General features: G+C 46.6%; 1 protein-coding gene across 1 annotated transcript in view; it reads right to left on the bottom strand.

Moving 5' to 3' along the window:
• Positions 1 to 5,598: 5,598 nt before the first annotated feature.
• Positions 5,599 to 13,242, bottom strand: part of PYGM (glycogen phosphorylase, muscle associated) — a 38,849-nt gene continuing 31,205 nt past the window's right edge. The window contains exons 16-19 of the mRNA XM_087705329.1: positions 11,630 to 11,837; positions 10,756 to 10,890; positions 7,797 to 7,863; positions 5,599 to 6,166 (exon numbers count right to left, since the gene is read on the bottom strand). Of these exons, the coding sequence (XP_087561455.1) occupies positions 6,014 to 6,166; positions 7,797 to 7,863; positions 10,756 to 10,890; positions 11,630 to 11,837 (563 nt within the window). The 3' untranslated portion in view covers positions 5,599 to 6,013. The remainder of the gene's footprint in view (positions 6,167 to 7,796; positions 7,864 to 10,755; positions 10,891 to 11,629; positions 11,838 to 13,242) is intronic.

Genomic DNA, 13,242 nt, shown 5'->3' with positions numbered 1-13,242 from the left:
AAATACCACCAATACGCGGATGACACTCAGCTGTATCTGTCCGCCCCGTGCCAACTCAATGAAACGGTGGACGTGATGAACCGGGGCCTTGAAGCCGTTAAGAACTGGATGAGAGCTAACAAACTGGTACTCAACCCAGACAAGACCGAGTGGCTGTTGTGTTTCCCTCCCAATAATTTGGCCAGTGTTCCATCGCTCAGGCTGAAGGGTCAAATTTTATACCCCTCAGATAGGGTTCGCAACTTGGGAGTCCTCCTGGACCCACAGCTGACTTTTGACCATTAGCAATAGCAGATTTTTATATACCGCTTCACAGGGCTTTCAGCCCTCTCTAAGCGGTTTACAGGGTCAGCATATTGCCCCCAACAACAATCTGGGTCCTCATTTTACCCACCTCGGAAGGATGGAAGGCTGAGTCAACCCTGAGCCGGTGAGATTTGAACCGCTGAACTGCTGATCTAGCAGTCAGCTGGAGTGGCCTGCAGTACTGCACTCTACCCACTGAGCCACCTCGGCTCATCACCATCACCTGTCGGCTGTGACCAGGGGGGCATTTGCCCAGGTTCGCCTGGTATGCCAGTTGCGACCCTACCTGAACCGGGAGGCCCTCACAACAGTCACTCGGGCCCTTGTGACCTCTAGGCTGGAATACTGCAATGTGCTCTACATGGGGCTGCCCTTGAAGAGCACCCGGCGACTTCAGCTAGTCCAGAATGCGGCCGTGCGAGTGATAGTGGGCGCACCGCGGTTCGCCCACATAACACCTATCCTCCGCGAGCTGCGCTGGCTACCTGTTGATCTCCGGGTGCGCTTCAAGGTCCTACTTACCATCCATAAAGCCCTCCATGGTAGTGGATCTGAGTACTTGAGAGACCGCCTCCTGCCAATTACCTCCCTTCGACCTATTAGATTGCACAGATTAGGCCTCCTCCGAGTTCCATCCGCCAGTCAGTGCCGACTGGCGACTATGCGGAGGAGAGCCTTTTCAGTAGCAGCTCCGACCCTTTGGAACGATTTCCCCATGGAGATTCGCACCCTCACCACCGTCCAGACCTTCCGCACAGCCCTTAAGATCTGGCTATCCCGTCAGGCCTGGGGATAAAAATTCTAATCCGCCCCACCCGAATGTTGAATGAAAGTTGCGTTTTATTGTTTTAATTTTTTTTACTCACGTATTGTCTTATGTTTTGTCTTGCACTCCCCCTCCCGTGAATTGTAAGCCGCCCTGAGTCCCCTCAGGGAAAAGGGCGGCCTATAAATAATAAATAAAATCTAAAAAAAAAAAATCTAAAATTTTTTTGATATATATTTTTACTTTTATCTCAGGCATGAGGCTGACTGTAGGACTACATTTCCGCCGATGATGTATTCAAGCTTCTTGTGCAGTATTTGTTTTCTCCCAGATGACAGCAGCTTCTGCCTGCTCTGAGCTAAAGGTAAAGGTTCCCCTCGCACATATGTGCTAATCGCTCCTGACTCTAGGGGGCGGTGTTCATCTCCGTTTCAAAGCCAAAGGGCCAGCGCTGTCCGAAGACGTCTCCGTGGTCATGTGGCCGGAATGACTCAATGCCAAAGGCGCACGGAACGCTGTTCCCTTCCCACCAAAGATGGCTCCTATTTTTCCACTTGCATTTCTTACGTGCTTTCGAACTGCTCGGTTGGCAGAAGCTGGGACAAGTCACAGGAGCTCACTCCGTTACGCGGTGCTAGGGATTCGAACCACCCAACTGGCAATCTTTCTGAATGACAAGCTCAGCATCTTAGCCACTGAGCCACTGGGTCCCAATTATCTAGCTACCAGCCTGGGTTTTCCAACCTGGTGCCTTTTCTGATCGAGGTTTCCCAAGGGTCTGAAGCAAATTCCTTGTCCCGACAAAACCTCTTTTTATTAAGTTACTGTGAATTCCTCTCATTCACATCCAGCAAAGTCTTTCAAAGGAGGATTTACAGTCACAGACCTTATCTGGCTTGGAGAGCTGCCAGGCCAATGTTTGCAAAACTTGGCCAGGAGTTTCAGAGAGTCACGAACCAATTAAGCAAACTAATTGTCTCTCCTGCAAACTCCACTCCCCTTTCGCTCCTCTTTTATTTCCTCAGGGAGGGGCCATTCACCGTCCACCTGTGGCCTTCCTCCCAAGTCGAGCCCTGTTCTTTAGCCGTTCCCTTCGTCTGGCAGCTCTGCGCATGCGCACACTGGGAACAGGCTCCCCCTGTTCCTCTGCCTCACTTATGTCTGACTCCGAAGGCAGCTGATAACTGGCATATGGCTCTGGCCCCCTCTCTGCCTCCGACACAGAGCCCTCCTCAGAGCCTTCCCCAGTCTCTGGGACCCCGCCCAGGTTCCTCCCCAACCCTCCTCACTGTCTGAATGTGCCATGAGTTCCGCTGGTCGCTGGCGGGCCAAAACACTGCCTACAATTTACCCTGCTAATCCTTCCATTCTTTTCTCCTGCTCACGTTGCATAAAATCGAAATTCCTGCAGAACGGGGAAAAAATCGAAGCCTCAGCTGGGCTCCCTTTTTAAGCCCGAGTTCATTTATTTTTAATTAATCTTTTAATTAGCACTTAAGCGCTCTTTACAGCTATATTCATAAATATTTTAGCCCTGTTTATATCGTGTATACGTCTCGTGAAAATATTAACAAAATGCCACCTAGGCCGTGTGTGGAAAGACTTAAGCAGCCTTTTCTGGATCAATGACGGGGGGCAAAATGTTGAGCGATGCATTTAAGGAAAACCGATGGGGTTTTTTTTTTCCCCTCTTCTTTCTTTCTCGCCTCCTCCGTGCAGTTTAAGCACTGAGGCCTCTCGGAGCCCACTGTTGTTTCCAAAGGAGACTTAGAGAAGCATTTTCAACCCTAATTGAAATACTAATTTGAAAAGCAACAGGATCACACAGCCTGATGGGAAAATGAGGCTCCACAGGGAAGGAAAAACCATTCTTAGCATATCCCTAAAGATTTTCTTCTTGAAAGGGATGTGATGGCTCAGTGGCTAAGACGCTTGCCTTGTTGATCAGAAAGATCAGCAGTTCAACGGTTCGAATCCCTAGCGCCGCATAACGGAGTGAGCTCCCGTGACTTGTCCCAGCTTCTGCCAACCTAGCAGTTCGAAAGCAGGTAAAATCTGCAAGTAGAAAAATAGGAACCACCTTTGGTGGGAAGGGAAGAGCGCTCCAGGCCCCTTCGGCCTTGAGTCATGCCGGCCACATGACCACAGAGAGGTCTTCGGACAGCGCTGGCTCTTCAGCTTTGAAACAAGGATGAGCACCGCCCCCTAGGGTCAGGAAGGAGACTAGCACCTATGTGCGAGGGGAATCTTTACCTTTTAAAGATTTTTTGTTGTTGTTGTCGATTGTGGCAACATCACCCTCCCTGAACAAAAGTTAAAATATCTGTTGGAACACATTTTAGTCCTCATCTTGCGACTGTTCATTTAGTGACCAAAGTTACAACAGCACTGAAAAAAAGTGACTTTTGACCGTGTTTCACACTTAAAACCGTTGCAACATCCCCATGATTTACGTTGGGATGCTTGACAACTGGCTCATATTTGTGACGGTTGAAGCGTCCCGAAGGTCACGTGATCCCCTTTGGCGACCTTCTTGACAAGCCAAGTCAATGCGGAATCCAGATTCACTTGGCCACCGGGTGGACTAACTTATCTACTGCAGTGATTCGCTTAACAACAGAGGCAAGAAAGGTCATAGAATGGGGCAAAACCCACTTAACCAATGTCCCACTTAACAACAGAAATTTGGGGCTCAATTGTGCTCGTTAGTCATGGAGTACCTGTAATTAACACTAAAAATATAGGGTGTTTTTAAAAAAAAAGAAATATGGTTTTATGAAATTTTGCAGTCATAAACAAGTAAGTGTTTCTTTGACCTTCCTCACAAGAAAGCACAGATCAGAAAATGCCGGATTACAGTTCCCAACATCCCCAGCCTAGTACTTATAGTGCCAAGTGCATTCTTTACTTTAATGGACTTCCTTCGGGGGGGGGGGGGGGGACGGGACCCAACCCTTCTTACATTACCCTTTGGACAGTGTTGATGTGATTTGATTTAATCTAGTGAAAATAAAGACTAGGGGAGACATGCTAGCAGTGTTCCAATAATTGGGGGGTGCTCCTATAAAGAAGGGGGGGCAACCTATTATCTGAAGTAGAAATAGAATAACAGAGATGGAAGGGATCTTGGAGGTCTTCTAGTCTAACCCCCTGCTTAAACTGGAAACTCTAAATAGATAGGTAGGTAGGTAGGTAGGTAGGTAGGTAGCAGGGACGTGCAGTCACTAGAGGCAGGGGAGGCGGGGCCTCACCAGTCTCCTAAGGGAAAAGTAAGAATTTTAAATATTTTTTAAAAAATAATTAAAGCCAGGGTAGTTGCTACCAGATTCAAAGTCACAGTGGCTTGGTGTCTGCTCTCAGTGTTAACTATGGGAGGAGGCCAGAGAACTCGGGGCCTCTTTTGCCTAAGCAATTGTTCGCCTTTTAAAAGTTAAGGAGGAGTTAAAAAGGAAAACTTTCATATGCAAAAGAGGCACTGATTCTCCCGCCTCCTGATCGGGGAGCAGCGAATCATGCCTTATGAGCACGCTTATGTTGAGCATGCTTACGTTGGGCGGACAAGAGGAGAGTTGAGAGAGTTTCCACAGCTGGAAAAGGTGGATCGGACGGAGGGAGGGGGGGATTCAAATTTATTGTAATTTAATTTGTAATTTTTTTATTGTGAGGTGTGTGTGTGTGTGTTTTCTTTCTTCACAGCGGTGGGGTCGGAGGAGGCGGGGGGCGAGGTGGCGGAGCACGGAGGCGGCAGGGACGTTCTCGCTGCTGTGTCCCAACAGGCTAGGCGTTTCACGTTTATGTCCGCCATAAATGCGAGATGCCTGGCCTGTTGGACACAGTGGTGGCAGGGGGAGGAATGGGCTGGCTGGGTGGGAGGACGAGCAGGGAGGACGAGGAGCAGGAGGAGAAGAGCAGTGAGTCCAGGCAGGGAGCAGGTCGGGCGGGGGTGGGGGGTGGGCTGGCTGGCTGCAGGCCGGTGCAGCAGGATTGTTTGTCAGAGGAGGTGGGGGGGGGCAAGGCGGTGGAGTGCAACTCAAAACAGGTCTTTGTAGTTTTTTTTAAAAAAGCTGACATCCCACCACATTGCTCCCCACCAAAGCTGCCCTTGTTTTTAGAGCGAGACACCTTCCAAAATTAAGCAATGCATTTAACAAAAAACAAAATAATACCCCCTCGGACGAATTAGTGATAAAAAAAACTTTGGATTGTGCAGAGATGGACAAATTAACACTGAAATTAAAAGATAAAGAAGAGTCGGAATATTATGAAATTTGGAACAATTGGTACATATGGCTGCAAAACAAGAATAAAATTAATTAAGCCAAATATATATATAAATATATATATAGAACTGTGCATAAAGGTGTGTAAATATAGAAGCGAAATATTATATACGTGTACAGGTATGATGACATAACAATGTTGATGTAATGACTGTAAGGTGTTGTAGAAGGGAAAAAATAATTTTTAAAAATCTGCTAAAAATAAAAACCTTGCAGGAAAAAAGAAAGAGGCTCCTAGCAGTCAGGAATGTTTTAAAAGCTTTATTTTTAATTGTTTTCTTTTGCTTCTATCTTCCGGTTTGCAATCCTTTTCCTCCGCATTTCACAATGGCCGGAAGGATTGTGTTTTGTTTTTCTGCTGAGAGATGAACAACCAGCTTTCTTTCCCCTGTTGGGCCCGGATCTTTGGCAGACCCTTCCCCCTCAAAAGCTGCAAAAGAAGCTTTTTCTCACACTAGGAAGGGAAAGGAAGAACAGGAGAATTACGAAGAAAAGGATGATAGTGAATTTTAAAAAAAAAACATACCGAGGGGGGCTAGGAAGGTGTGGGGGTCCTTCCTAACACATCCCCCCCTCGTTGGGGGCTTGGCCGAGATGTTGCAACCGAGACCCCCCAGTTGCTGGGGGGTAACAGGGCAGGAGGACAGAGGGTGGAGGGTGCTCATTCCCGAGGCTCATCGGGGGCAGGGATCTTTGCACGGGTGGGCTCGACCCCCCAGATCTCCCGGGCGTACTGGGCGATGGTGCGGTCACTTGAGAACTTTCCGGAAGTCCCAATGTTCCGGATCACTTTCTTCGTCCATTCCTTGGAGTTCTGCGAAAGGCCAGCAACAGAGGAATTGAGAGAAGGGAGGGAAACCGTTTTCCTCTTATTTTCTTAAAATACATTTTTATTAGAAGTTTTACAAAAAGAATAAAAACTACCAGAAACTAAGAGAGAGGAGGAGAGAAAGAAAGAAAGAAAAGAAAATAGGCAAGGAAGGAAACTAATGAAGGAGAAGAAAGAGGGAGAGAGATAAAAGGAAGAAAGGAAGGAAGGAAGGAAGGAAGGAAGGAAGGAAGGAAGGAAGGAAGGAAGGAAGGAAAATAGGCAAGGAAGGAAAGCAGGAAGGAAGATGAGAGAAGGAAGCAGACAAAAAAGAAAAGAAGAGAAAAGAAGGAAGGAAAGGAATGGGAAGGAGAGGAAAACTTCCATTTTCCATTGTAGCAAATATAAGTACCGTGTTTCCCCAAAAATAAGACAGGGTCTTATTTTCTTTTGACCCCCAAAATAAACGCTTGGCCTTATTTTCGGGGAGGTCTTATTATTTTTGAGGTGCAGGAGGCAGCAAGCATGGTCACCTCATGGCTGCTGCTGTGTTGCAATATTTTAAGGGAGGCCCTATTTTCGGGGGAGAGCATGCGCTCAAAAGCCCAACTGGGCGTATTATCCGCGAAGGCCTTATTTCGGGGGAAACAGGGTACCATTGCGACTTATGGCTGGTGGGCAGGCTCCATCACAATCGTAAGTCACATCACAAACAATCAAAACTATTGAAAACCATTTTTAAAAAATCATCATTGACAAGAACGTAATCCAGTTTAGTAAAAAATATCGCCCTTTCTCCAAAGCACTTATTACAGATTTGCACTTGCAGCCTCTTTAGAAATGGGTCTCACAGTTTTAAAGAAAGTGTTAAGATGATGGATGAAAGACCGAAAAACAGATGCTGCTGGGAAGAAGATTTTATATCCTTATATTTTAGCATCCGTACCCCTAATTCATCCAGTCCCTGCAACTGTTCTTAACAAAATGTTTTAGCCTCCAGCCCCTTAATCATTTTGGCTGCTCTTCTCTGCACTCTTTACAGAATCTCAACAACTTTTCCGCATCGTGGTGACCGGAACTGGATGCAAAAATTTAATTTTAATTACCTGGATTAACCAAATGCAAAATTTAACAGAATTACACTTCGCTCTACCAGCCTTAGCTAAAGTAAAGGTTTGTGTGCTAGTCGTTCCCGACTCTAGGGGGCGCTGCTCATCTCCGTTTCAAAGCTGAAGAGCCAGCGCTGTCCGAAGACGTCTCCGTGGTCATGTGGCCGGCATGACTCAAAGCCAAAGGCGCAGGGAACGCTGTTCCCTTCCCACCAAAGGTGGTTCCTATTTTTCTACTTGCATTTTTAACGTGCTTTCGAACTGCTAGGTTGACAGAAGCTGGGAAAAGTAACGGGAGCTCATTCTGTTAAGCATTGCTAGGGATTCGAACCGCCAAACTGCCGACCTTTCTGATCGACAAGCTCAACGTCTTAGCCACTGAGCCACCATGTCCCAATTATCTAGCTTCCAGCCTTAGCTAGATAGTAGCTAATACAACTTATGGTCTTTCCGATTCTACTGTCCCTTGATTCAAAACAGCGCTAATATATGCAAATATATGCCCCTCCCCTCTGGCGCAAACTCACCTTGTAAAGGGCGCTGACTTTATCTTGACATTTAATGTAAGCTTCGTAGTCGGCAAAAACTTTAAACCTGCACCAAGAAAAAAAGAGTGATTACTGGAAAGTCCAGTTTTCTCATTAAGATGCTGGTGGGGCAGCGAATGAGACTCTTGAGGTCATCCAATCCAGCCCCTTGATCCAGATTAAAAGCACCCCCGACTGATGACACTCAGTGTTTCCCACCCTTACCAACTTTAAGACAAGGAGATTTCAACTCCCAGAATTTGTCAGCCAGCAATAATTCTGGGAGTTGAATCCACTTGGATTCAAGGGTGAGAATTTGAAACACTGAGCTTGCTCATTAAAGGTAAAAGTGAAGGTTCCTCTCGCACATCTGTGCTAGTTGTTCCCGACTCTAGGGGGCGGTATATAAGACACCTGGCTCACATCCTAGTTGATTGATGCTTGTATAAGGGGGTGAGAGACAAGTAAAGGGTAAAGGTTCCCCTTGCACACATGTGCTAGTCGTTCCCGACTCTAGGGGGGCGATGCTCATCTCCATTCCTAAGCCAAAGAGCCAGCACTGTCCGAAGACGTCTCCGTGGTCATGTGGCCAGCATGACTCAACGCCAAAGGCGCACGGGATGCTGTTCCCTTCCCACCAAAGGTGGTTCCTATTTTTCTACTTGCATTTTTTACATGCTTTCGAACTGCTAGGTTGGCAGAAGTAACGGGAGCTCACTCCGTTACGCGGCGCTAGGGATTCGAACCGCCAAACTGCCGACCTTTCTGATCGACAAGCTCAGCGTCTTAGCCACTGAGCCACCTACTCATTGTCCACTTTCGATTTCGTTGCTCTTGTTTTTAACTTTTGGTTACTTGAAAAATTTCACTTGAAAATTTTCAGCCCACTGTTGTATTGTCTCCTGCATGGATGAAGATGGAAGAAGGCCTTTGATTTCAGGCAAAATTTTTAAAAAGGGTGGGTGGGGAGGAAATTATCATAATTTTTAAAGTTAGGATTCTTAAAGCTTCGCTTTAAGCTGCCCCCTGCTGGACACCCATCCCAACGGCGGAAAAGAGAGGCTGAGCGAAATACTGTACCCCCCAAACAGATGTTGATGAGAGGGGTGGACTTCAACTCCCAGAATGCCTCAGCTAACGTGTGGACTTCAACTTCCAGAAGGAAAGATGGCTGCGGGATTCTGGGAAGAGAAGTCCACCCACCCCAGAGCTGCCAAGTTGGGAAACGCTAAATATATGGCCATATTTATTCAATTGATTAAAGGCCTGATTATGAGCAAATGCCTATACATGTAGACTATGGATGGATAAGCATAATAAAATATGGGAACCATTTAAATGAAACACAGTAGGTTTTAAAAAAAGCATATTTATGTGTATGTATATTCTAATACATTTATATAACTATCATGCAAACATTATAAATCTTATTTTTAATAAATATTTACAAATTATAAATATAACAATAGATATTTTGTAAATGTTTATTTACAAAATATAAAAACATTTATTACACAATTACTTAATTATACATATATATTCATAATATATGCCTTAGTTACTTCTAAGTAGAATGGCAACCATTTTTTTTTTGGTAACTTTTGTACTATATTTTACGCATTTTTCGTTAATTTTTTTTAAGCACTTGTGGTTTTTAATAATGGGTCATTGTGTTTTGTTCCTTTCAAGCTCCCTCCCCCACCTATTACTAACAGAATATCAGACAAAATAACAGAGTTGGAAGGGACCTTGGAGGTCTTCTAGTCCAACCCCTTGCTCAGGCAGGAGACAGATTAACAGAGATTAAGAGAGTTGAAAGGGACTTTATAAGTCATCTAATCCAACCCCCACCCACCCAAGAGGAGACCCTACACCGTTTCTGACAGAGGGCAGTCCAGTCTCTTCTTGGAAGCCTCCAGGGATGAAGCTCCCACAACCTCCGAAGGCAACTTCTGTTCCATGGGTTGATTGTTCTCACTGTCAGGAAATTCCTCCTTATTTCCAGGTTGAATCTCTCCTTGGTCAGTTTCCATCCATTGTTCCCTTTCTGGTTTTCAAAGGGGCTTTGGAGAATAGCTTGACCCCCTTCCTCCTCTCTGTGGCAGCCCCTCAAATATTGGAAGATGCTCTCCTGTCCCCCCTGGTCCTTCTCTTCCCTCGACTAGCCAGGCCCAGTTCCTGCAACCGTTCTTTAGAATCTATACCAACTGGCTGCCCAATCCCTTCTTACTTCAAAAGCAATAACAAATATATGAAAACAAACTCTGAGAAAAACCGCTTCCAAGTCATAAGGCTGGAATACTGCAACGTGCTCTACATGGGGCTGCCCTTGAAGAGCATCTGGCGACTTCAGCTAGTCCAGAATGCGGCCGCGCGAGTGATTGTAGGTGCACCTCGGTTCGCCCACATAACACCTATCCTCCGCGAGCTGCGCTGGCTACCTGTTGATCTCCAGGTGCGCTTCAAGGTGCTACTTGTCACTCATAAAGCCCTCCATGGTAGTGGATCTGCGTACTTGAGTGACCTCCTCCTGCCAATTACCTCCCTGCGGCCAATTAGATCGCATAGATTAGGCCTCCTCCAAATACCATCCGCCAGTCAGTGTCGACTGGCAACTACGCGGAGGAGGGCCTTTTCAGTAGTAGCTCCGACCCTTTGGAACGATCTCCCTGTGGAGATTCGTACCCTCACCACCGTCCAGACCTTCCGCACAGCCCTCAAGACCTGGCTATCCCGTCAGGCCTGGGGATAAAGATAATCTGTCCCCACCCGAATGATGAATGAGTGTTGCTTACTATTTTATCTTTATGTATTGTTTTGCGTCTATTGTTTGTACTCTCCCTTCCTTATTTTATGTAAGCCGCCCTGAGTCTCCTCAGGGAAAAGGGCGGCCTATAAATTCTAATAAAATCCTAAATCCTAAATAAGGGAAAAGGAAAATGTGCGGGTTGGCTCTCACCGGTCATGGTACATGAGCATGTTCACGATATCCTTAAAGAGATCCGGCTGCTTGGGTGAGAAGAAGCCGCTGCTCAGCTGGTCCATGGCTTGCTTCAGTTCGGGGATGCGGTCATAATAGTCCTTCGCGCAGTAGCTGTGGGGGAAAACAGGGTTTATTTTAGTCCAAAATGGTTGTCCTGCATTCTTGGGCAGCCTTAGGCAGGCTGCTCCTCCTTCGGCTCCCTACACAAATTAAACCGGAGGGAAAAAAACCCTTTTTTAAAAAATAGACATATTTTATCTGCTGTTTTGTGGGAGGAAACCCCAATCTGATCCCCCAAAGTGTCTCAATGTTTGGGATGTTTGTGGCCCATCAGCGGAGCTGGCAGCAGATTCGGACAGTGAGGAGGGTTGGGGAGGAACCTGGGCCAGTCCTGGAGTCTGGGGAAGGCTCTGATGAGGGCTCTGTGTCGGAGGCAGAGAGGGGGCCAGGGCCGTCGGACAGTTATCTGACAGTGACTCTCAGAGACTCTGTGCCCAGCCTTTCCTTGCACAGCACCTCATTTGGAAAATGTTGACATGGCAGCTTTCCAAGCTAGATAAGGTCTGTGGTCATAAATACGCCTTTGAAAGACTGTTTGCCAGGCCTTGGCTGGATGGGAATGAGATGAATTCACGTTCGTTTAATAAAAGGGGTTTTGTCGGGACCAAGAATCTGCCTTGTGCTTTTTGGGGAAGCCTGGGTCAGAACAACGAAATATCCAGGTGCCCATTTTAGCCTCACCAAGCAAGTTAAGACTCATGAAATTCTAAAGCTGCAAGAGACCTTAGAGGTCTTCTAGTCCAACCCCCTGCTCAGCCTTCCCTTGCCTTGAGCCCCTTCTGGCACGTACCCCTTCTTGTCCATCTCCTCCACGTCCTCCACCCGCATGCCAAAAATGAACAGGTTTTGCTCGCCGGCTTCCTCCGCCATCTCCACATTGGCGCCATCCATTGTGCCAATGGTCAGAGCCCCGTTCAGCATAAACTTCATGTTCCCAGTTCCAGAAGCTTCGGTGCCGGCTGTCGAGATCTGCTCAGAGAGATCAGCTGCGGGAATCACTGCACGAAAAAAAGAAGAAGAGCCGGTGTGAATCAGATCAAGGAGACTAGACTAGAGAGTGTGTGCCAAAGATGTTTCTTCCAAAGTCAACTGTTTCTCCTTGAAAACGTTTTGCTTCCCATCCAAGAAGCTTCCTCAGTTCTGACTGAATGGTGAAGGATGGCAGGATTTATACTCCTTGCAGTCCTCTGGTTGTTGGTACTCTTCCTGAGAGTCGCTGTGGCCGCTTGGAGGTTTATCTGTGCCCTCAGGGTCACCTGAATTTTGCAAATGGGTGTGGAACCTTCTTCGAAAGCATTGCGTTGTAAACAACTGAACACACTGAAACTCCTTTCAGCAGTGCCAGGAAGGTTCCACACTCATTTGCACAATTCAGGTGACCCTGAGGGCACAGATTAGATATGACATTACAGCTTTATTGATTAGCCTATAGGCCAGTGTTTCTCAACCTTGGCAACTTGAAGATGTCTGGACTTCAACTCCCAGAATTCCCCAGCCAGCGAATGCTGGCTGGGGAATTCTGGGAGTTGAAGTCCGGACATCTTCAAGTTGCCAAGGTTGAGAAACACTGGCCTATAGGCCATATCAAAGCATAAGGTTCGAACACCCATCGCCAATAAAATCCTACATGAACAATTTACAATAATAATAGGGCAAAATACAATAGTTATAGGATAAGATGCAATATAATTTAATACATTCGTACGTTAAATGGAATAAAATGACATAAAAGTATATCTCGGTGCCACCCTTACAATCTACCCCAATCAGTCCCACATATGGAGATCTCAACTGAACCATTTCGTTTAAGGACTGTGCTGTGTTAAATATTATTTTCAAGTTCTGGCCAAGTTGTTTTGACAGCGGGTTCCCAATGGGTCCTTCATTTGGTATATAGACCCAGGTACCTATCTCTCAGGGACGTGGTGGCTCAGTGGCTAAGACGCAGAGCTTGTCGATCAGAAAGGTCGGCTGTTGGGCGGTTCGAATCCCTAGTGCCGCGTAACGGAGTGAGCTCCCGTTCTTTGTCCCAACTTCTGCCAGCCTAGCAGTTCGAAAGCAGGTAAAAAAATGCAAGTAGAAAAATAGGAACCACCTTTGGTGGGAAGGGAACAGCGCTCCATGCACCTTTGGCGTTGAGCCATGCCGGCCACATGACCACTCAGATGTTTTCGGACAGTGCTGGTTCTTTGGCTTAGGAACGGAGATGAGCGTCGCCCCCTAGAGTCGGGAACGACTAGCACATGTGTGCAAGGGGAACCTTTACCCTTTACTTGTCTCTTACCCCCTTATACAAGCATCAATCAACTAGGATGTGAGCCAGGTGTCTTATATGTATGTATGTATGTATGTATGTATGTATGTATGTATGTATGTATGTATGTATGTATTTTGTGTCACAAC

The sequence above is a fragment of the Thamnophis sirtalis genome, unplaced genomic scaffold (assembly GCF_051295495.1).
Source record: "Thamnophis sirtalis isolate CommonGarterSnake01/CBP01778 unplaced genomic scaffold, rThaSir2_p1.2 scaffold_2, whole genome shotgun sequence".
In the NCBI taxonomy this organism is placed as follows: domain Eukaryota; kingdom Metazoa; phylum Chordata; class Lepidosauria; order Squamata; family Natricidae; genus Thamnophis; species Thamnophis sirtalis.
This window is presented reverse-complemented; position numbering and strand designations above follow the sequence as displayed.